Here is a 25,578-nt window from a genome sequence, read left to right on the forward strand (position 1 = left end):
CTTTGAGTAAAGCCTTTCTAAATTTGTTGTAACCAATAGATTTCTTGACTCTGATTTTTCCCATTACAGTGAGTTTGATTTATGGACGAGGCTTCTAAACATTCAGGATTTTGACAGGAGTCTCCACTCTTGTGTGAGTTCACCAACATACAGTGCATACAGACCTCTCAATGGAAGGCAACTACATTCCTACCCCACAGAGAACAGAGAACACAAAGGACTGCCATGGAGCCCATTATGTCTCAGACCTAGAAGTGAATGACATCATTCTGCACACATCTCATTGGCCAGCTCTCATTCACATTGTCCCATGTGGTTGCAAGAGAAACTCAGAAATACAGATTAGCAATGTGCCCAGTAGCAAAAGGAAATGTATATTGATAAAAACACTGCCAGGGTTTCTTCCGTGTGAGTTCTCTGATATAAACTGAAGGCTGACTTCTGGTAGAAGGACTTCTCACATTCATTACACGCATAGAGTTTCTTCCCCAGATATAGTTTCTGTCATACCAAAGGCTCTGAATTATGGGAGGAGTGTTTTGTACAAATGTCTTTACATTGTTTCTCTTCTGTGTGTATTCCCTGATGTGTGGCAAGAGTGGGTTTGTGGCTGAAGGTCTTCCCACACTCATTACAATTATAGGGTTTCTCCCCTGAGTGAATTCTCTTATGTTTAACGAGGGTTGAACTATTAAAGAAAGATTTTCCACATTCGTTACAATCATAGGGCTTCTCTCCTGTGTGTGTTCTCTGATGTACATTGAGGGAGGCCTTCTGGCAAAACGTTCTCTCACGTTCTTTACATTCATAGGGTCTCTCCCCTGTATGAATTCTCTGATGTTGAATGAGTTGTGACTTTTGGCAGAAAGCTTTCCTGCATTTGTTACATTCAAAGGGTTTCTCCCCGGTATGAATCCTCTGATGTTTACTGAGGGTTGGCTTCTCAGAAAAGGTTTTCCTACATTCAACACATTCATAAGGTTTCTCCCCTGTATGAGCTCTCTGATGTTTAAGGAGAACTGACTTCCCACAGAAGGTCTTCCTACATTCACTGCATTCACATATTTTCTCCCCCGTGTGAAGTCTTTGATGTTTACTGAGGGTTGACTTCATATAATACATCTTTCCACATTCACTACATTCGTAGGGCTTCTCCCGAGTGTATTCTCTGATGTATAGTAAGTTTTGACTTTATACTGAAGGATTTCTCAAACTCATAACATTTACAAGGTTTTTCTCCTGTGTGAGACCTCTGATGCACAGTCAAGTCTGACTTTTGGGAGAAAGATTTTCCACACTCACTACATTTATAAGGCCTCTCCCCTGTGTGTGTTCTTTGATGTTGACAACGGAGAGCTGACTTCTGATAGGTTTTCCCACACTTAGTACATTCATAGGGTCTCTCTCCTGTATGAATTATTTGATATACAGTGAGGGCTGGCTTATGGTAAAAAGATTTCTCACATTCATTACATAGATAGGGTTTTTCTCCTGTGTGTGTTTTCTGGTGTACTGTGAGGTTTGACTTCTGGAAGAAGGCTTTTCCACATACGTTATGCTCGTGGTATTTCTCACCCATGTGAAGTCTATGACGTTTCTTCCAGAGGACTGACTTATCACAGGTTTCCCCACATTCATTAAGTTTATAGTGATTCTTCCTTGAGTAAATTACCTGATGTAACATGAGGCTTGACTCATCCTTGATGGTTTTCTCACACTCACCATAATCACAGAGTTTCTCTCTTGTGTTAGTTCCCTCTTGAGTAGTGAAGAGGGCATTACTGTGGAAGGCTTTAATGTGTTCATTATATTCAAAAAGTTACTCCACACTGTGACTCTCCTGTTGCTGAATAAAATCCTCATTATGATAGCAAGTGCTCTCATTTTTATTAAATTCATTAAGTTTCTCTCCAGTATGAGTTTTCTCATGATTAATTTCAGGAATCAATTTCTCACACCCATTGGTATCATCAGATTTCTTTCCTGAATAGTTTCTATTATTATTGGTTAACTCTGATATATTTTCTAAACTGATTCCACCTAGGTTATATTTACTGGCATTTTTCTGGAAGGAATAGAGTCTATGCAAAAATTAAATGGTTTTCTTAATACATTCTCTTTCGCAGTAACTACTTTTTTGTTATTGATAAATGCAGCCTGCCATAAATGTCTGTCTTGGTTTTCTTTGCTCTTTATCATGCCATCAACTTTCAATTCATCTAAAAATAAGAAAAATTAAACATACATTATGAATTAAACTACTTATAAAATTGGGCTAATACACAAATACTATTTATGACTCTTTGGTTTCAGAATCATTCTTTTGAGATAAAAGTTCCAAATAAATTTTTCCATTTCCTCCACTTTTCCGAGGAGCTGAGGGGACGGGGTGACAGTGAACCAACTAATCAAAGCTACCGGGGTAGAAAAGGGGAGAGTAAAGTTGGCAATGAATGTACATATATTTATGTGGCCCTTCATGAATATACCTTCCAAAATGGTTAGAAGGGGTGAAAGAAACTTCAGGAATAGAGAATTAAAGGTTCAGTAAGAGTGGATGAGTTACAAAGAGTGGAATTCACAGTAAAATATGCCCAATCAGAGAATTATGCAGTAAATGTGACACGGAGCACAAGTAGACAAGGGTGTTGTTCTAAGAAATTACCAGAGGAATGAAGTATTTAGAGGAGGTAGATTAGAGTCTATGTGCCAATTTTGTTAACCCCACTGTCAACATATACCCAGAACTCCATCACTTTATACACTCTGTCCCCCTAAACCTAGTCAATGGCATTATCTCTTTTCCTGACTGGTCTCCTTGCTTCTACTCTTGCCACCCCTCTAAAGCATTTTCTCACAGCGCAATCAGGTTCTGTTAATAAGTAAATTCACTGAGAGCAAGGGACTTATTTCACCCACTGCTGTATCTCTTTCATTTAGAGTATGATTGGCATGGACCAAGTGCTCAAGCAGTATTGGTTAAGTTAATTTATTAATTAACTCCTGAAAACAAAAGGAGTCCTTGATAGAAGGGAATGTGGGCAACTGAGAATGCTTAGAGGAAAGGGGACTAACTAAGATAAAATATTTATTATGAGATAGGAATGAAATTCAAGGTACAGGTAATAGGGATTAAACTCCTAAAAAGCCAAGCAAAAAGAAAACATTTATGTGTGAGACTATATCTGGTGGTGAATTTAGGTATCTGAGGCATGTAGGCTAAATATCCCTAGTCATTTCCAAACAGATGGAGCCTCTAAATAGATTTGTTCAAAATGCTCCGAAGATGTTTATATCTAAAACAACCACCTGGGATCTAATTTCCCCTGGATTACTCACCTGGGTAACAATGGCTTGTAAATTCTTCCTCTAATATCCATGGTGCTTCTTGCTCTAACTTGAAGATCTCCTCTGGTTTGGTAATGCAATGCCCTGATAGTGGAAAGTGATACAGGACATAGAGAACACTGCCTGGCTTCAGGAACTCAGAAGAAAAACCAAGGTCCAGCTTCAGGAACTGCACAATGAAGGGGCCCACTGGAATCTTTCAATGGGAAGGTGAAAACACAAACAATATTCCTGGTGTTCAAACCTAAATATCATTAAACGCTACAAAAGGTCCATATGCTTTGGTAACAAAGAAAGGATAGGTCTGATGTTGTTACTTAGAGAAGCTCTGCTTACCCAGTGAGATGAGGATTCTGTAGTTCTCCAGCATCACATCCCTGCACAAGGTCCTCTGATCAGGGTCCAGCTGACCCCACTCCTCCTGAGTGAAGTTCACAGTCACATCCTCAAATGAAATTGATCCCTGTAAGAGCATATATCTGATCAATCTGAAATATTCACAACTGTATGACAGAGAAAAGATATTTAGGAAATAATTCTTCACCATGTTCACTGTTGAGTTAATTAGAAAAAGTTTATATGTTTACCATATTCCCTGTTTTGTGTTATATGTGGTGGGACAAAGAGAAACATAGTGAAAATACCCAATTAATCTATTAATTCATGCGTAATGTTGTCAGAGAGGAAAAAATTTTCCTCCGCCCTTCTAGGTTCTTCTGGCTGCTCTAAGAATTAAATTGACATGAGAGTTTTACCTCTTCATTTCCAATTTGGATACCACAGAGATACAAAAAAAATCATGAGAGGACTACGACACAGTTATATGCCAATGAACTGGACAACCTAGAAGAAATGGACAAATTTCTAGAAACACAGAGCCTGCCAAGACTGAGTCAAGAGGAAACAGACAATTTGAACAGAACAATCACTAGAAGTGAAATTGAATCTGTAATTTAAAAACTCCCTTCAGGAATTCCCTGGCAGACCAGTGGTTAGGACTCAGTGCTTCCACTGTAGGGGGCACGGGTTTGATCCCTGGTCAGGGGATCACAGGGGAATTCTACCAGATAACTATCTCAAACTATTCCAAAAAACTGAAGAGGATGGAACACTCCCAAAGCCACCATTACCTTGATACCAAAACCAGACAAAGACACTACAAAAAAAGGAAATTACAGGCCAATATCTTTGATGAATACAGATGCAAAAATCCTCAACAAAATATTAGCAAACTGAATCCAACAATATGTAAAAAGGATCATACAACATGACCAAGTTGGATTTATTCCAGGGTCACAAGAATAGTTCCACGTTTGCAAATCAATCAATGTGATACACCACATGGATAAAAGGAAGGATGATATTCTCTAGGTCAAGCTTGTTTTCTGTGTCTGTGAGTCTGTTTCAGTTTTGCATATTCATTCATTTGTATTATTTTTTAGATTCTGCATACAAGCGACGTCATACAGTACTTGTCTTTCTCTGCCTGACTTATTTCACTAAGCAAATATTCTCTAGGTCCATCCACATTGCTGCAAATGGCAGAATTTCATTCTTTTTTATGGCTGAGTAACAGCTTCTTAATCCAATCACCTGTTGGTGGGCTCGTGGGTTGCCTCCATGTCTTGGATATTATAAATAAAGTTGCTATAAACATTGGTGTGCATGTACCTTTTTTTTTTTTTAAGATTTTTTTGATGTGGACCATTTTTAAAGTCCTTATTGAATTTGTTACAACATTGCTTCTGTTTTTCATGCTTTGGTTTTTTTCGCCACGAGGCATGCGGGACAGCTCCCCAACCAGGGATCGAACCCATTGGAAGGCGAAGTCTTAACCACTGGACCACCAGGGAAGCCCTGCATGTACCTTTTTGAATTAGTGTTTTCATTTTTTTCTGGGTATACACCCAGGTGTGGAATTCCTTGGATAGTATGGCAATTCTATTTTTAGGTTTTTGAAGAACCTCTATACTGTTTTCCATAGTGGCTGCACCAATTTACATTTCTACCAAGGGGAAAGGGAAAGGAGGAGGAGTATGGGATTAACATATACAAATTACTATGTATAAAATAGATAAGTAACAAGGATATACTGTATAGCACAGGAAATTACAGCCATTATCTTGTAATAATCTATAATGGAGTATAATCTGCAAAAATACTGAATCACTATGCTATATAACTGAAACTAATATAGTATTGTAAATTAACTATACTTCCATAAAAAAAATAATAAACTGACATGAGAGAGATTAACAAAAGAAAATCAAACAAAAGTTTAATAAAATGTATACAGGGGAGAGACCCAGGAAAGCTAAGTAACTTGCCAAAATGGCTGAAACCCTCACTTGAAATACCATCTTGAGCAAAAGATAAAAAAGGATGTTAGTGATAGTGATTTGGGACTTCAAAGGGGAGGAAGGCAATTTACATGGAAATGGAAAAGCAAAAGTTTGGTGAACAAAGGTTTACTGGGCCTGCAGAGACAATAGGACACAGAGTAGACTCTGATCTCTAGGCCCTGTAGAGTAGAGGTCCCCAAACCCCGGGCCATGGACCGGCACAGCAGGAGGTGAGCGGTGGGCAAGGAAGCGAAGCTTTATCTGCCGCTCTCCATCGCTCCCCATCACTCACATTACTGCCTGAACCATCCCCGAACACCGCCCCCATCCCATGGAAAAACTGTCTTCCACAAAACTGGTCCCTGGTGCCAAAAAGGCTGGCGACTGCTGCTGTAGAGTTTCCCCCACCACACGTAGCCTTCATTCTTTGCAGCTTCTCTGGTGACAGCTCTACTCCAGGAACAGGCCCTATATCTAAATTCTTTAGGTAAAAAGAAAGACTTCCTGAGTCTTCTGTTTCTTAAAAATAATCAGCCTAATGTATATACAGTGGAATATTACTCAGCCATAGAAAGGAATGAAATTGAGTTGTTGGTCATGAGGTGGATGGACCTAGAGTCTGTCATACAGAGTGAAGTAAGTCAGAAAGAGAAAAACAAATACCGTATGCTAACACATATATATGGAATCTAAAAAAAAAAAAAACGGTACTGATGAACCCAGTGGCAGGGCAAGAATAAAGATGCAGACGTAGAGAATGGACTTGAGGACACGGGGAGTGGGAAGGATAAGCTGGGAAGAAGTGAGAGAGTGGCATGGACATATATACACTACCAAATGTAAAATAGCTAGCTAGTAGGAAGCAGCCGCATAGCACGGGGAGATCAGCTCGGTGCTTTGTGACCACCTAGAGGGGTGGCATAGGGAGGGTGGGAGGGAGACGCAAGAGGGAGGAGATATGAGGATGTATGTATACATATAGTTGATTCACTTTGTTATACAGCAGAAACTAACACAACATTGTAAAGCAATTATACTCCAATAAAGATGTAAAAAACTAATAATAATAATCAGCCTAAATTAATCCTCATGCCAGAGACACATTTTGGTGTGGCAAATTTTGCTCCCTTACAGTGTATATACATACATAGATGTCCACGCAAGCATAAAATACATTATATGTATGAAAGTGTCCTAGTTTCTGTGGATATATAAAGTACATAAAACACTGTTTCTACCCTCAGAAAGCATAGAAACTGGTATGGATGCAAACTGGATTAACAAATAGCAGAAAATCAGGAGAGAACTGAGTTTGGGGCTTCAGTGATATAAAATGCCCTGGTCTAGGGACTTCCCTGGCGGTCCAGTGGTTAAGACTCCACGCTTCCACTTCAGCGGGCACGGGTTCGATCCCTGGTTGGGGAAGTAGGATCCTGCATGCCTCATGGCACGGCCAAAAAATAAATAAACTTTAAAAATGCCCTGGTCTGTTCAGGGAATAGATGATGTGTAATCTTGGGATTATTCCTTTACACAAGAGTTCTCCTAAGTCTCTGATAACCTACACTGCCAGGAAAAACTTTTAAGCACCTACAAATTTGTGTTAATAGATAGGTATGTATGAATGTTTATGTCTATACAGATAGTCCAACTTGGCATGGTTCTGATATGCACGAATTTCAGTCACCACAATTTAGTTAAATAACACCAGCCCAACAACACGGGTCAGATTTCTAGTTACCAGGATAACTGTAATTGCACAAAGTAGAAACTTCACTGCTTGTTCTTCAGTCCACAAATCACTACAAAATAACAGACACACATCAATGATCAACCATGTCGTTTTTTCCAAAGTCTGCCAGTGACTGGTTGCTGTGCATTCACCACACACAGCAAAGCATGTAGTTGTGTTGCCTCCTTGTCTCTCAGCAATAAGACATTTGCAAAAACAGTTAACTGCAACAGGCAACTGGCCAACAAAGATGAAAGAGCAGTAAAGAAATGAAAAGGGGTTTTTTAGAAATGAAATTCAAATTGAATATAAATGGTGTTTTAGAAGAAATAGCTGTGGGACTGTTGACATTGCTGCCACTGGAGAAATTCTAGACCTGCAGCCAGAGGAACTCAGGGAAGGGGAACGCGGTACTAAATATTAGCTGTATTATTTTTCAACTTCCATATATATTTATAACTGACAGTTTCCAGCCTACCGATTTGCCCTACAAATTTTAGACTTGCCAGCCTCCACAATCACGCGAGCCAATTCCTTAAAATGAATGAATATATACACGTATGAATATATATGGGTGTGTGTACACGTGTGTTATATGCATATATGTGTACACACACACACACACACACACACACTATTGGTTCTGTTTCTCTGGAAAACCCTGACTGATACAGGGTTTAAGAATATTTTTCTTCATCTTGGTTTTCTTTCCATTCCGTCTCCTCCCTCTCTCCCAACAGTCACCAGAAGCCAAAAGAGATGGGGAACAGAGTCTTCTCTAGAACCTTAGGCAGGAGTGCAGCCCTGACAACAGCTTGATTTCAGACTTCTGGCCTCCAGAACTGCGAGGCAATAAATTTCTGTTGTTCTAGGCCACCAAATTTGCAGTAACTTGTTACAGCAGCCATAGGAAACTAATATACTAACTCTTTGCAAAAACCCTATAGGAAATGAACAGTTTGCTTTGAAAATACGTCTGGCCAGTGATAGGTCTTACTTACTTAACGAGGCACAAAATTCAGCTTTTGAATTTCAGATTTAGAGTTGTTGTCTCATCCTCAGATATAGTTAAAAATCCACATGGTATGAAATTAGTCAAGAACAATAGTAAGGTAAGAATTATAATGGACCGAGGAGGAATGCGTGGGGATAAGCTTTGCTAAAAGGCAACAGGAAGAAGACTATACCAAGAAGCAGACAGAAGAAATCATCAACTTACATCAACTGAGTCATGCTTTGGCTCTCTGCCTTCTGTGCCCACTAAAGAACAATCAGAGAAGAAAAACAGAGTTAGCATTCACTTCAGGCTTGTTAAGTGAGGTTGTCAACTACCACACTTTCATTAAGACAAAGAAATTTTTTTCAGACTTCAGGCCAGGAAGTCTTTATGTTCCATGAAGAGTTACTTTTGTTTATTCTTAGAGTCAAAGCAAAGCATTTTCCTTTTGTACAAAGTATCAGAGATAAATCTGCACATAATTATTACTGTAAAAATGAGTTATACAATATGTATAATATACATACTAACAAAGCAACTATGATTATCTCCATATAATTAAATGTTGACTTTTCCTTGTCTTAGATCTGTTAACTCTATATATTCCCTAATAATTTTTATCATTTTAATCTTTAATCATTTTTGCAATGGAAGACAATGTGAGAAATGAATAAACAAACAACTCACCGGGGACTTGTTCTTTTTCTGTTCCTTTTGGGAAAGTACAGAGAAGGCTGTATGTACAGCTATGGGAAAAGAAAACAGGAGTGGGTCACGTGAGATCTGGCTGCTAGGACTCTTTGAGCTTCCTAAGAACTTCTGCCTACCAGCTGGTTAAGTGCCCCTCTGTGGGAAAAAGTTTCTCTGGCCTCTGAGGAGTCAGCAAGAACTATGTGGAGGGAGAATTCACATGTGCAACTCTGACAGCCAAGTTATAGAGCTTGGCTGAGCAATTTAACCCTGGGTTTACTTCCTAATGATTTAATTTCATTTTTCTTTTAGAACCAATTCAGGACTAATTGAACAAATAATATTACATCAGAAGACAAACCATTATTTTCATCATCAATGTTGTAGGAAAAGTACTCAAGATATGTTTGCTTATATCCTACTGAGTTCCCTACCCTTCAAGTCAGAGAAATCACCCTGCAGAAAGGGATGGGGGAGTTCCTTCAGGAAAAGGTCTATTTAAAAACTTGTTTCTAACTGAGTTGTAATAAAACCTGGTGGGTGACTTACCCGTTATAACATGGACAGCCTTTTTCTACTCCTGGCTCCACCACTAACAAACTGGGCGTCTATGGGCAGGTTACTTGTACACTCACAGTCAAGGTTTCTCAGCTTTGAAATGAAGCAGACACAGATGACCCTATTCTATGAAGTCAGGGTAGATGGAGCAGCCAGCATCCCTCTAGAGGGCACACATCATGACGGACGTCATAGGAGAGCAGCTCAGAATTTGGAGAAAGTGAGTGGAGGCTGAAGGCATGGTATGCTTATTAAAAGCTGGGCCTAGCGATCTCTCTCTGCAGACCATGCCCACGTGAACCCTCCAAAGAATGAACACTTCCTTGCCCACCACTCTCAGGGTCCCACTCACCTATCTTTCCTGAAACTTGGTCCAGACCTTTCGCCATCATGGTGAGGTCTTCTGGATGTGGTGATATTAGCTAAGGATTGGTCATTCTGAGCAGGATAAAGATTGCTACTTGCAAAGGAACAGGAACCTAGGCTTAAAGGACAAAATCATCTTATATAGAAGTTTCATTCAGGGCTCCAAATGTCACAGAACTTACTTGTCTAAACTCCAAGGGCACTGAGGATGCTGAAGTTTGGACAGTGTAGCAGTCCAAGCAACACATTATGTAGTCTGCGCCAAGGGTTCTGAGATGCCAAGAAATCCCAGAATAACTGACCACAAGGTGAGATTCACTCCACACACTTTGGGATTGTTTCCCTGTGCCCCGCGGGAGGTGCTGTGAGGAATACAATGCTGGTTTTAGGCTGGATATCTACCGTGGCTGTGTGACCTGGTGTATTTCACTTGAACCCTCTGAGCCTCAGTTTTCCTTTTTTGTCAAAATAGAAAACAGTTACATAAAGGCTGTTGTGAAGATTAAACAAAACAGCTAATGAAAACAACAAAGTATCTTCCAAACACCTTATCAGCTAGTATCAACTATAAGTTCTGTGCTATATGTAAAAACTTTACGTCCATATTTTCAAAACGTATGGAAAGACTTAATCCTCAGAACAACCCCGTGTGGTACATATCAATATTCTCATTTTACAGATGAGATAACCTCGTCTCAGGTAGGTCAATCATCTTGCCAGCAGTAATTAGTTTACACCTGGCTCCGCCTGGATACAAAACTCACGCCCCCCTCCCGCAGTCGCGCGGACTCGGCAGCCTCTCGGGGTTCCGTACGTCCGCATCCCCACGACCGGGGAACTGCACGTGCGCAGGACGAGCCGCGGCAGAGGGGCTTTCCGAACCACGCGCAGTGTGAGCCAGGGAACGTAGGACTACATTTCCCATAAGCCCTGGTGTTACGCCCTCCCGGAGAGTTTAAAGGGTTATGCATGAAAGAGGAGGCTTCTCTACCCCGCGTGGCTTGGCTCTGGAGCTCCTTGAGGCTGGTTCTTTCAGGACTGCGAGAGACTGCAAAACACCGCAGTGGGATGCAGGGTCGTTGAGTGAATCTGTTTAAAAGACTAACCTATAAAGGAATTTTAGGGACCATTGGGGAAATGTGAACTACACAGCTATAAGCAGGTTGATTTTGTGCTTTGTGTTGAGTAGTACAGTGCCCCCTGTACTACCAAATTCATGTCAGTACCTCCAAATTCATGTCCATCCGCAACATCAGAAGGTGACCATATTTGAAGAGTCTTGGTAGATGTAATTAGGTTAAAATGATGTCATACTGGATTAGAGTGGGCCCTAATCCAAAAACTGGTGTCCTTATAAGAGAAAACAGAGGAGACAGACACAATATGGAGAGTGCAGTGACGTGTCTAAAGCCAAGGGATGTCAAAGATTGCCAGAAGCCACCATGAGCTAGGAGAGAAGCATGAAATAGATTCTCCCTTAGAACCTGCTATTGCAGGAACCAACCATGCTGACACCTAATTTCAGACCTCTAGTCTCCAGGACTGTGAGAGAATATATTTCTGATTCCTGTTGTTTTAAGCCACCCAGCTTGTGGTGCTTTATTATGACAGCCCTAGGAAACTAATAACACCATTCAACTGTGTAGCTGGCAATCTAGGCACATTTGTCAGGCTTCCCTGGCCTCATGGGCTAAATCACTAAGCCTAGATTTTGGTCTCAATCCTGGAATATAGATGGACATACTGTGTGATGCAATATCCAGATGTCTGTGTTCTTTATCTGGGTGTCTCAAGGCTGATCAACCTGAACTAACATCTGTTGGTCCACTGATGTTCATTGTTGAAGGGTCCTTTCCTATGGGAGTCCACGTGGGTGACAACAGGGACAAGGAGTCCTGCACAATCTGCTTTATAATGTTCAACCCCACAAGGGCTAGGACTAGATCTTGCTGCCAGGCATTGAATGACCCTGCCATCCTGTATTGCCTGAGGAAAAAAAAAACTCCCTTATACATTCTTCCTAGACCATAGATACAGCTCTGAAATTGATTGCTGGATTGGTCATCCTGTCTGTGCTGATAAAAATTTAAAAGCTGTTCCTCTGTACACTTCAGAAGGTAGTGTTCCTCCTACAGGTCCTTTCTGGCACTTAAGATCCCTCACATTATAATCCTAACTTTTAGACTTGTAAGAATTGGATCCTGATCCCAAGACAGCAAAAGCTACTGCAGAGATTGCTACAACCAAGAATAAACTTTATAGCATGAGTGGTAATGGACAATCACATCACCCAGAATTTTCTACCAGCTGTATAAGGCAGAGTACGTGTAATTGCCAAAACCTCTTGCTTCAGTTGGACTACTGAACCATGGAAAGTGAACAAGTCAATCTCTCACCTTAGAGAGAATGGCTCTTTAATCTCAACGATACCGGCAACATATTTACCTGGAGTGGCTCTGGATGGGGAGCCTGGTTGCAGTCTTCCCTCCAAGTAGGATTGACTATCCTGCTGGTGCTCATAGTTGTGATCATGTTTGTCTAATGTTGTCTAAGACAATAGAAAGGATGGGTACAATTAATTAGGGTATATGATGGAATAGCCTATGCTTCAAAACATTAACTGTTTACATAAAAGATTGGGGGTAGAGTTGTAAGAAAATATCTCTGCCATGACACAGTGGTGGGCTGGTACATCTCCTGAGTCTTGGTTGGATGCAGTTCCTTTAAAGCAAAAGGAGATAAGCCTGGCAAGGAGCTGCCGTGAGAGAGTTTTTCATGCCTGTCTTGTACGAGACTGCTACAAGTCAGTTCCTCATCCATCATATTAGTCTCAGTTGAAGGAATTTCTACCTTCCCCTCTTCTCATTTTTTTTTTTTTTTTTTTGGCTGCACCGCGTGGCTTGTGGAATCTAAGTTTCCCAACCAGGGATTGAACCCAGGCCCTCAGCAGTGAAAGCACCGAGTCCTAACCACTGGACTGCCAGGGAATTCCCTCTCATCTTTTAAGAATAAAATATCTAAGAATAAATTTAACCAAGGAAGTGAAAGCCTTGTACAATGAAAACTAGAAAACTTTGCTGAAAGAAATTTAAGAAGACTTAAATAAATGTAAAGACAGCCTGTGTTCATAGACTGGAAGATTTAATATTGTTAAGATATCAGTACTTCCCCAAAGCAATCTGCAGATGTAATGCAATTTCTGTCAAAATTCCAATGGCTTTTTTTTTTCCAGAAAAGGAGAAGCCAATCCTCAAATTAATATGGAATTTCAATCTTGAAACAGAAGAACAAATTTGGAGATTCACATTTCCTTGATTTCAAAACTTATTACAAAGTTGCAGTAATCAAAAACAGTGTGGTAAAAAAATAAACAAACAAACAGTGTGGTACTACCATAAGGATAAACCATATAGATCAATGGAATAGAAATGAGAGTCCAAAAATAAACCCATGCCAGTCCACTCCATCACAACATTTACAAAAATTAACTCAAAGTGGATATGTGGCCTAAGCATGAGATAAAACCATAAAACTTTTAGAAGAAAACATAGGGTGAATCTTCATGACTTTGGATATGGCAATGCATTCTTAGATATGACACCAAAAGCCCCACCAGACAAAGGAAAAAAAATATTTAAATTGGAATTTATCAAACTTAAAAACTTTTGTACATCAAATGACATTATCAAGAATGTGAAAAGACAACTCACAGTTGACTTCCCCAAGCACTTAGCTTACATAATCAAAAACAGATCAAAAATGAATGAGCTGATTTCAGCTGGTGTAATGGAAAAATAATTACAATCTCTCACCCAGTGTCCTCCGTGGCCAGTACAAATCAACTCCACTCTGAAAGACAATGGTGAGGGAGAAATCCTCCAAGTGAGTAGGGCTTTAAATTGTACACTTCTTCATCATCTTTGTGGCAGGAAAAGCGATCTGAGGTAAGGATATACCCATACTCTCGAAGACTGGCAAATATTTTGGCTGGTTGGAGCAAGGCTGGATGACTGGTGCTGAGGAAGTCTGGGAAAGAAGCATATGGCTGGATACATGGTAGCAGGCACAAATTTTACAGATCTTTGAGTCTTCTGTCAGGGTCCATCAAAGAGCAGCTACCACAGAAGAGGCAAGGGGCATTCAGGTGGACAGAACCATTCATCCAGTGTATATCAGCCTTGGCCTCACAAGCCCAAGAATGGAGTAGCCATTGTAGTTGGGAAGGAGACTATTCATGGGCCTGACAGCATGGGTTCTCTCTCACCAAGGCTGAGCAAACTACTGCTAAATATCTGATCTTTCAGAAGTAGAGATCAATGCAGAGCACTCAATATAGTACCTTTTTTTTTTTTTGCTGAGATTAACTAGATTCCTTTGGCAGGTTGATTTCACTGGAGTCCTTCCATCCTGAAAAGGCAGTGAATTGTCCTATTTGAGATTCAAATGTTTTCTGATTATGGGTTTGTTTTTCATGTCCTAGGTGCCTAGGTGTGTCTAGTGTCATTCCCAAAGCCTGAGAGTGGGCAAATAATGTGGAATGACTTGTAGACAACCAACAATGTCAGATCCAATGTCCTAGTATTAGTTCCAAGGCAACCCAGTAAAAATTAGGAAAATAAGAGAAAAGGTATTATATGCCTTATATAATACTACATAAAATAAAGATGCACATGATTTGGGGGTCGTATAGTTTTAATGTTATGCATGTTTATACATAATAAGTCATCCCATCGAAAAATAAGAGTAGTATGAAAGATCAGTTTAGTTGTTTAAACAATACTACTTTTTATTTTATAAACTTCAAGGTATACAGCTGCTTTCTTTCACAAACATCATTTTGTAGTGTTAACAATTGTATCGTACCTTTGTATATGTTATGTAAATTTGGATTTACATGAACTGAATAAATGAATAGACATTCCATGTTCACAGACTAAAAGACTGAATATTGTTATAATGGTAATTCTCCCCCAATTGACCTACAGATTAAACACAATCCCTATCAAAATCTCCACAGGCTTCTTGTGGAAACTGACAAGCTGATTCTAAACTTATATGCGAATGCAAAGGACCTAGAATAGCCAAAACGATCTTGAAAAATTTGGAAGATACACACTACTTGATTTCAGAATGTACTGTAAAGCTACAGTAATCAATACAGTGTGGTACTGTCATAAGTACAGGCAAACAGATAAATCCAGCTTAATTGAGTCAACAAACTCTTACTGCACAAGATGCTGTGTATCAATGGTCAACTGATTTTTGACAAAGGTGCTAAGACAATTCAAGGGGAAATTAAGTTTTGTGCTAAAAAAATTGGATGTCCACAATGAGTGCTGGGAAAATTGTATACTCACAAGCAAAAAAAGTGACCTTAGACTCTTACCTAACACGATAAACAAAAATTAGAGCAAATGGATCAAAGACATAAATATAAGAGCTTAAACTATAAAACATACAGAAGAAAAATCTTTATGACCTTTGCAAAGAGTTCTTAGACCAGACACCAAAGGCATGATCTATATAAGAAAAAATTGAAAAAACGGATTTCATTAAAATTAAAACCTACTACATTTCAAAAGATAGCATTAAGACAATGAAAAAACAAATCACGTGATTAGGAGAAAATAGCTGCAAATCATATTTCTGATAAAAGACTTGTAACCAGAATATGTAGACTTACAACTCAATAATAAGACAAACAACCTAATTCAAAAAATGTGCAAAAGACTTGAATGAGACATGTCACCAAAGAAGATACAAAAATGGCTAACCAGCACATGCAAAGGTACCAAACATCATTAGTCACTGGGGAAATGCAAATTAAAACTATGAGATACCACTTCACACTCACTAGAATGACTATTATAAAGACAGATAATATCAAATGGTAGTAAGGATAGAGAGAAACTGGAACGCCATAACATGAATGAACCTAAAAAACAATTTTGTTAAATAAAAGAAATTAGACATAAAGGACTATATATTTATATGAAACATCCAGAAAAGACATGTATTTATAGAGGGAAAAAGCAGATCAAGTGGTTGGCTGAGGGTGGATAATGACAGCAAATTTACTCAAGGGAATATTTCTGGGTGACAGAAATGTCCTAAACTTGGATTATAGTGATATTTGCACAACTCCGAAAATTTACTAAAAATCATTGAATTGTACACGTAGGGTCATTGTTATGGTATGCAAATTATACCTCAATAAAGCTGTTTAAAAAGCCAACAGAAGCTACTTCTAGGAACAGTGCCTTCTCTACAGATTAATTTTTCAGATTCTATAAGCTTACTATTAGGTGGAGAGAGAAAACATTTCAGAGAGGATTCAAAGATAAAGTGTCTACTAAATAATGATATCAGTTAAAATGACGTTTTATGGTAATCCAAAAAGACAAACCACTTTGAGAAGCATGTCCTTTTTTGTTCGTTTGTTTTTTATAGTCTATAGTCTAACTCTTCTTTCTTTCCTTTAAATCGGATATAAGGAAAACTTTTTCATTTTTCTCTAGTCAGTTCTAGAATGAGGGTCCAACATCATAACATCTTTATGTGTTTTTCTCTATATAGAAAGAATATTCATTAGCAGGGGAAAATCTCATGTGATTTTGAAAACACTGGACTTTACTTAAATATTTTATGATAAAATGAAGATGGTGAAAGAGATTTGTTTTTATTGTGGGTTTTTAAAAAAATATTTTAAAATATTTCTAATTGAACATCCACTGCATGCTCAGTACTATGCTTGGTGCTATGTAATGTTCAAAATAATTTTGAACTCTGTTCTTAAAAAGGTTACACCATAGTTGCAAACATCCTGAAACAAAAGTATTACTACTCCTTTCTGGAAGACTGTTCGACTCACACACATAGGTGGATCAGCTACCACTCCAGGGTACTCTGAATTTCATGTGCAAGTTCAGTCCTCCCTTTTACCTATAATAAATTGTCATCAGTGCAGTTCTACAGTATTTTTTTCTGTGGCCTTCTCTGTGCCTATACTAGGCACTGGAGTTACAAAGATGGATGCAACATGGTCCTTGCCCTTAAGTGGCTCCAAGCTAGCTGGGATGAGAAAGAAAACACACTTTTCCCCAACTTGCTAAATAGAAACATGCACAAGGTGCTTTGGGAATCCTACACATTTATCATACAATAGAATTGATCCCTAAAATGCTTGATTTCTTCTTTTCTTTGTAGCTTACCTAAATCAACTCTTGATATACTTTATATTTGTATCTGTGCCTTTCTGTCTTCATTTTTGCTCTCATAGATCCCCTCCTGGCCCTCTTCACCTGACATTGCCAGGCCACACCTCTAATTGCACCTCTGCATTCTTCTCTTTAGTTTTGTATTCCTCTTTCAGAATATTGTTTCTGAAACATTGCTTTCCTTATGTCATGCCTCTTCTTCGGTAACTACAGTAATCATATTTCCTCCCAAATCAAAACGTCTTAATATTGCAACCTCTCAGAGGCAAATTTATGTCTCCAACTTATTTACTGTATCTGGTGCAAACAAAATGCAATCAACCTCCATCGTTTCAAGATTTTCCACCATTGCCTTTCATTTTTGAAGACTCTGCTTTTGAAGATGATGATGATACTGATATGTTTCAGGGTAATATATTCATTGATAGCTGTCTATAATATTTTCCATCTAGGGGTGACCATATAGCCTATGAGATGGTAAAAATTTACTTCGTCATTTTCAGAAACTGTTGTTTGACTGCAGTTTTAAAAATGCAGTTCCACCAACATTCTTGAGCCCTACTAGGGACTGTACTGGTTTTTAGGAGAGGTAAAAATGGGTAATAGAAGTTTCTGTCTTGATGAACCGGTTTGCAAGGCAGAAACAGAGACACAGATATAGAAAACAAACGTATGGACACCAAGCGGGGGAAGGGGAGTGGGATAAATTGGGAGATTGGGATTGACATATATACACTAATATGTATAAAATAGATAACTAACGAGAACCTGCTGTATAGCACAGGGAACTCCACTTCGCTGTACAGTAGAAACTAACACAACATTGTAAAACAACTATACCCCAATTAAAAAATAAATAAAGCAAAGCTGAAATACTGAAAAAAGGGAAAAGGAGGTTTCTGTCTTTAAGAAGGCTATAATCTTGACTGGCTTTCAAAGGGGTGATGAGTCTTGTCTCTATTACAAGGCACATTGATGTATGTGAGATAGGAAATGCATATAGTGAGTGTTCTGAGTCCTGCAAAAGGGAAACAATTTCCACATTAAGGGAATTGGAGAACACTTCAGGGAAGAGGTAGATTTTGAAATTTTTAGGATGACTACATTCTCAACAAATGGAGATGTAGATGGGAAAGAAGGCAGAAAGGGATATGTATTTTTCAGGCCAAAAAGGAGTCAGTCGGACCTAAGTATATTATTTATGTTGTTCAATGTAGCAAGGCTGATGAGTTGGCAGAATGTGGAGGACTTCGAATGCCCTGCTGAGGAATCTGCATGGTATTATACAGCAGACTAAGAACTACTGTGGGCTTTTGAACAGGTATTTACCTAGTCAAAGCTGTGCTTAAGGAACTTGTCTTGGAAGCTTTGTGGTTAATGGATAAAGAAGAGACACTAGAGAGATAACGATAAATTTGGAGGCCACCATAATGGTTTGGGTAATGAACCTGAAATAGTGTGGTTTCAGTGGGAAGGGAAAAGGAGATAGATATATGATGGAAGTAAAATGGACAGTACCGAATGATAGATTTAATGAAGGTGGACGAATAACGTATTGGGGACTGGAGGGGAACACTTCCCTCCTTTTGAAATTGGGTGCAATGGAAGAAAAAGGAATCTACCTGAGGTTTAGTGTAAGAACTGATCAGTTTTTAACATTTTGTGTTCTGTTTTTTTTTTTCTTTTCTACTTAAAAAGATTCAAACCTTTATCCATACTTAAAATTTGTTAATATTTTGCCACATTAACGCTCTCTTTACGTACAAATACACTTTTTTGGTATATTTTGTAAAATTTGTATATTTGAATATTACTGAATATTTCAGTAATTTGAAAGTTGCATATATCATGACACTTCATTTCTACAGTATATATCTCCTAATAAAGACTTCTGCTGTATAATCAGTTTCAGTGTCCTTGATGCAAAAAGCATCAAAAAGAATAATGATGTTAATGAGCTATGACACATTGAATAAAAAAGAATATGTGAGCTCACAGTGTTCCTCAGAAGGGATGGTGGTGATGAAAAGTAAGCTCTTCTTTAGAGAAGGCTGTCAGCTAATAAATATAGAAAAAATAGTAGATCAGAAAATTTTAATGTTGCACCCAGCAATGTAATAAGTGATTCAGGTAAAGATCATCAATGGGTGTTAATATTATTGAGCGAAGCTTTGTTGGGAAACCAGGTATTTACATGGTCTCCATATATCACATCATCTCACCAATGGGTAAAACTAAGCATTGCCCAAAATGGGACAAGCTGAAAACATGCACCTCCTTGCATGATGCAATCAAAATTATATAATGTCACCCATGTAATATTCTTGCCCGAAGTGTTTAACCTGAATCTTCAAATGAGAAAACAATCAGAAAAAAATCTCAATTTTGGAATGTTCTATAATAAAATGACCTGAATTTTTCAAAAATGTCAATGTTATGATATACAAAATATAGTGGGGGATTGTGCTAGACTAAAGGAGCGCGTGTCCTTTTTTGATATCACCTGCTTAGTACTTGCAAAGGACAGGACAATGAAGATCTCTTTCTCTCTTACCTAAGATGCAAACATAATTACAGAACACCAGGTAATTTATTAGACTATTTATTTCTTGCACTAGAGCATTAAGAGTGGAAAATCTAAAAATGTACCCAAGTACACAAAGCTGATGATACTTAGACTCTCTCTGATTCCTTTACTGTAAAAAATTTCTTCTAAGAAAATCTTAAAATAATCTTTTGGATAATGCCAAATGCATATATCCCTTTGGCAATTTTATTAGGCAATCTTAGCATGGAGCAGCTCAAACATACCAGGACTCTATAACCAGTAGTGTTGAGTTAGGACCCTATAGGAACAGGCTATCAGCCTATATTCATCTCTTTACAGGTAGATGTTGACAAATTTTATGCAGATGGTGAGAGGAGTTATATATTTCTTAATAAACAAATATTTGCTGTAGACTGGAACAAAGAAAAAATTTCTCAGCTTAATTCATTAAAAATACATAAAGTTCTAGGACACTTCAGCATTTAAACTACTATAATAGGAAGTGGATGAACGGACCATGAGCTTTATCTTTTTTTTTTCCTATTGTGCTTAAAAGCTGCCTTGACCAATAGAAGAAAAGTGTGGAAGGCAGATATATAGTTTAGTATATTTGGGTATCACTAATTTTCTCCCCTTCAGAGAGCTCTTGAAAATGTACAGTATATTTTAGCTCTAACAAAAATATACCTTGGGCCTGAAAAGTGGCCTATGTATTTGTTTCTCTTGTACTTTGCTGTTTCTTTCCATACTATGTCAGTGGTCATTTATTATATTAAATGTAAAGGCACTGATACAAGAATTTGAGCAAATGTCTAGTAGGTTCAGCACAATAACAACTTCAGGTATACACATACCTGTCTCTTATGTGTGGGCTGCTTTTTTGTTTTGCATACACTAATTGAAGAGGTGGAGATCAGCCTCTGTCTTCTCTGCTGAACTTGAAATAGCTACCCATCAATGGAGGTGAGACAGATGGATTTCAATGGGATGTTGTCATTATGAAAAGCACACACCCTTTCCCAAATAATTAAAATCAGTAAAAAAAAGACAAGAAAAACCAACCATCTGAATGAAAATTAATTTTACAAATGCAACATTTTAAGTCCATTAAAATAAAACAAGTAACAATGACAACAAAAGGATGGGAGCATGTCAAAAGGGCACAGGAACCAACCTGAAAGAGCTCTGTCAGGCAGTCTCTAAACAGCTGTGAGTACCTCGGCTGTTCGGTGGGTTTTCCCTGTGCCACAGATTTGTCTGGTAAGGTCACAGCAAGCACAGATGGACTGAGACTGCTGTTATCTACACAAGATCACGATGGTGTCAGCTGCCTGCGCCTCCTCTCCCAAAGGATGGTGGCAAAGTAAATAGGGTCATAGAATGGGCATCATGAGTGGCTGGGGTACTCTCTTACAGAGGAGCCAGTGCTAGACTGTAGCTCTACCCAAGGGAGAAGGGAACAAGTTGCGAAGTCCCATAACTAACCGGAACCAGAGAGGCAGATGAGAAACTGTCTCATGGAAGCCTCCCACATAATAGGAGGTGAAAGAGAAGCAGTCTCGTGACAGCTCCCCATAAAATGCATATCTGCCAAGACTTAGGTCAACGTGCAATTGAGTCTGAACTACGAGGCCTACACGGAGACACGCAAGATTTCCAGAGTACTGTGGTATTGATATTCCCCTATAAGCTCCCAATGGTCAAAGCCAGAACAGTTTGAACAACAAAAGGAATAACCCAGAGAATAAAGTAAATATCCATGAGGCCATACTGATATAAATGATTGGATAAATAAATGAGAAAGAATAAACTTTCCTTTTATAAGATTCCAAATAATTTATGCATACTCCCCCCACCTTCCAGGAGATGGAGCTTAGTTCCCCACCCCTTGAGTGTGGGCTTAGTGATTCACTTCCAAAGAGAAGAGTATGGAAAGGGAAACACAGTAACTTTATAGTGAAGAAATCTGGCAGACACCACCTTAACCATGTGATCAAGGGTAACATCACCAGGGAATAGTCAGGTTGCTATCTTTACACCCTCACCTGATGCAATGAGGGTGCCTCATCTCTGTGGTATTCTTCCCCCGAATTCATAACCCCAGTATAATTATGAGAAAACCTGAGATATTCCAGAAAATATTTGACAAGTATTCTTCCTAAGTTTCAAGGTCATAAATAAGAAGGAAAGACTGAAAAACTGTCACAGACCAGAGGAGACTAAGGAAACATAAAAACTAAATGCAATGTAGTATCCTGGACTGGATCCTAGAACAGAAAAAGACCGTTAGTGGAAACTGGTGAAATCCAAATAAAGCCTTTAGTTACTAATATTGCACCAATGTTAATATCTTAGTTTTGACATATACACCAAGGTTATGTAAGATGATAACATTACGGGAAACTGGGTGATAGTCTCTGGACTGTCTTTGCAATTTTCTAAGTTTAAAATTATTCGAAAATAAAAACGTTATTTAAAAAAGCATGTGGATGCTGCGCGGTGTAGAAAAAAAAAAAAAAAGCTACACTGACAGTTCTGATGCATCATTTGGGCCAGTACCCCCTCCTCTACCCATTTAAAAAAAAAACAAAAGCATGTGGAATCATAAACCTCTTTATTAAAAATATTGTTCAATAGCAATGACAAATACCATATAATGAGGTCAGCAAAATGTTGGAGAAAAGGAATCAAAGTATAATATTTAAAATTTGCCAAATATAATAAATATATAGTGTGTTAAAAGGTATTAAGGCAAAATGATGTGGAGAACTCAGTGGGAATAATTCTTACTATACTAAGGGTATATAAAGTCTATACCCACTTATTCTAGAATTGCATATGCAAATCCAATACATGTATCATTCCTGTGATGAAGCATATGCATACATCAGCTCAGTTTACATATGCTTAATTCTATGTCTTGATCATTTAACTTATTCAAATTTTAAAGGACTTCCTATTTTTCAACATTCCCATATACATATCAGAATATTGGCTTATATTCTATAAAATATTTCACATTACATCTGATATTAAAACTGTGATGATATATTATTCCTTTGTAATATAGTTTTTCATGTTAAGATTCCTCTAAATGGATTCTCTGATGTAAAATTTTTTGAAATCTCGTCAAATGCTAAAACATATTCAAACTGTCTACAAAGCTTCAATCATAGACTAATAATCTGATGTACAATTAGTTATAGCTACTTATAGAAGTGGATTTTTTAATGTATTTCATTATTATGATTCTTTGATGATCAATGTTTCACCTCATCAGTTCTTTGCCATACCATGAATTTGATTTATGAACTTGATTTTGGGGTTTTTGAGATTTAAAATATTTAAAGACTTCTTCTCCCAGGTGTGCTATCTGATGTACCATGGAGTTTGCCTTCTAGCAAGAAAGATTTCTTATATAGATTATACTCATAGTCTTCTTTCCTTTTGGAATTCTCTGGTATTTAGTAAGGACCAAATTGTGGCAGAATGATGTACCACATTTATCACATTCACAGGGCTTCTGTCCACTGTGTCTTCTGCAATGTTCGTTAAGACTTGATTTGTGACTGTAGGTTTTCCCACAGTCAGTACATTCATAGGGCTTCTCTCCTGTGTGTGTTCTCTGATGTACTTTGAGATTTGAATTGCTACTGAAGGTTTTCCCACACTCAGTACATTCATAGGGTTTCTCCCCAGTGTGTGTTCTCTGATGCTCAACAAGGGAAGACTTGTGGCTGAATGTTTTCCCACATTCTGTACATTCAAAGGGCTTCTCTCCTGTATGTTTTCTCTGATGTACTGTGAGGTGTGAGTTACCACTGAAGGTTTTCCCACATTCAATACATTCATAAGGTTTCTCCCCAGTGTGTATTCTCTGATGTACAGTCAGTTTTGACTTTACACAGAAGGTTTTCCCACATTCAGTACACACATAGGGTTTCTCTCCTGTGTGTGTTCTCTGATGTTCAGTGAGTGTCGACTTGTGACTGAAGGTTATCCCACATTCAGTACATTCATAAGGTTTCTCCCCTGTGTGTGTTCTCTGATGCACAGTAAGTTTTGATTTTACATAGAAGGTTTTCCCACATTTAATACATTCATAGGGTTTTTCCCCTGTGTGTGTTCTCTGATGCACGGTAAGTGTTGACTTCACACAGAAAGTTTTCCCACATTCAGAACATTCATAGGGTTTCTCCCCTGTGTGTATTCTCTGATGTCTAGTGAGGTGTGCCTTGTTGTAAAAGGCTTTGCCACATTCATTACATTCATAGGGATTCTCCCCTGTGTGTATCCTCTGATGTTTTGTGAGGTGTGCTTTTCTGCTGAAGATTCTGCAACACTGATTACATTCATAGGATTTCTCTATGTGAGTTCTCTGAATACGGCTGAAATGAGACTTCTTGTGTAAGGCATTCCTACACTCAGTAAACTCATAAAGTTTCTTCACTGTGTCAATTCTCTTATATTTAAAGTTCGAAATCTTAAATGCTTGTTCACATTCATTATATTCACTGGATTCCTGTCTTGTATGAGCTCTCTGATGTTCAGTGAGCTGTGCTGTCTGGATTACAGCATTCATATTTTGAGGATACTCATGGGGTGTCTCCTTTGATTGATTTCTTTGATGTACAATAATGGTTGATGAGTAACCAAATGAATCACATCCAAAGGGCTTCTCTCCTGTATGTGCTCTCTGATTTAAAACTTTTGACACTGTGCAGGATTGCCCATGTTCATTGCTTCCAAAGGGATTTTGTATATGAGTTTTCTCATATATACTGATGACTGACTTTTGGATGAAAGTGTTTTCATATTCATTACTGGGTTTTTTTCCACCATGGGATCTCCTTTGGCTATCAGAGTCTGCCTTGTAAAAGTGTTTTCCAGATTCATTAAATCCACAGTCTGGCTCCAAAGTTTGAAGCTGAACAAGGTATTCATTATGACTGATATCCTTCCCATTTTTATCATATTCATTAATTTCAGCAGACAATTCTTCAAGCTTAGTATTGAAACGTGACTTCCCACATACATTACCTTCATCAGTCAACTTTCTCACACAGTTTCTATTACTGATCATTAATTCTGAAATATATTTCAAACTTTTCTTATATGAATCACATTTAGAGTTCATTTTTCTTGAACCTACAGGGTTTATACCCATAGTAAATGCTTTTGCACATGAAATATTTTTCTCATTAATCAGTGTTTTGTTTTTGATTAATATAAACTGACTGGATTGTTGGTCTTGGATGTTCTGGCCTCTCCAGACTTTTTCTAGAACAGAGGAAAATTAATCACATCTGATGAATCTTAAATTGGTTATGAATTGGCTCTACAACTGTACTTAAATATGATTCAGTTTTGGCTTCAGGCCTAGTCTCCCAGGAAGAAAATGCAAATGCCTCTTAATTAGTTGTGTTCTGTCTATTTACCTATCTATCTATCTATCTATCTATCTATCTACGTCAAAGACCCTTTTGTAGTATTAAAAGAGGGGAGAAAATAGACACTAAATACAAGTATTTGGTTTCTCCAAATGTGACCTTTAATGCTAGGTAAGAAATAAGCAGACCAAGTGGTGATCCTTGCAACAAGATCAAATATTTAATAGCTTTACTTTGAATGCTGATACAGTCATTTCAGTCTATCAGAGTTGTTTAATACTAAACATGTGCTAATCATGAATTCCCATTTTTTTTCCTATTTCAATATTCTAACTTACCTTTTTATGCAAAGAAGTCTTACTCCTGTAATAGTGTTACTTCTTAACTCAA

At 38.2% G+C, this 25,578-nt stretch overlaps 2 protein-coding genes across 2 annotated transcripts; both read right to left on the minus strand.

Moving 5' to 3' along the window:
• Window positions 1-28: 28 nt before the first annotated feature.
• On the minus strand, window positions 29-24,663 carry LOC133085129 (zinc finger protein 260-like). Its single transcript, XM_061182038.1, has 3 exons — window positions 23,274-24,663; window positions 1,251-1,597; window positions 29-1,168 (listed from the first exon to the last, which is right to left on the minus strand). Exons 1-3 carry the CDS (start codon window positions 24,378-24,380, stop codon window positions 505-507), a joined length of 2,118 nt encoding a protein of 705 aa, XP_061038021.1. The 5' UTR covers window positions 24,381-24,663; the 3' UTR covers window positions 29-504.
• On the minus strand, window positions 1,820-10,855 carry LOC133093726 (zinc finger protein 33B-like). Its single transcript, XM_061194109.1, has 8 exons — window positions 10,798-10,855; window positions 10,020-10,146; window positions 9,107-9,165; window positions 8,642-8,682; window positions 3,685-3,811; window positions 3,340-3,432; window positions 2,113-2,219; window positions 1,820-2,065 (listed from the first exon to the last, which is right to left on the minus strand). The coding sequence occupies exons 1-8, from the start codon at window positions 10,853-10,855 to the stop codon at window positions 1,820-1,822; spliced, it is 858 nt and encodes a 285-aa protein (XP_061050092.1).
• Window positions 24,664-25,578: the final 915 nt, after the last annotated feature.

Source organism: Eubalaena glacialis, chromosome 1 (assembly GCF_028564815.1).
Source record: "Eubalaena glacialis isolate mEubGla1 chromosome 1, mEubGla1.1.hap2.+ XY, whole genome shotgun sequence".
Classification (NCBI taxonomy): Eukaryota; Metazoa; Chordata; class Mammalia; order Artiodactyla; family Balaenidae; genus Eubalaena; species Eubalaena glacialis.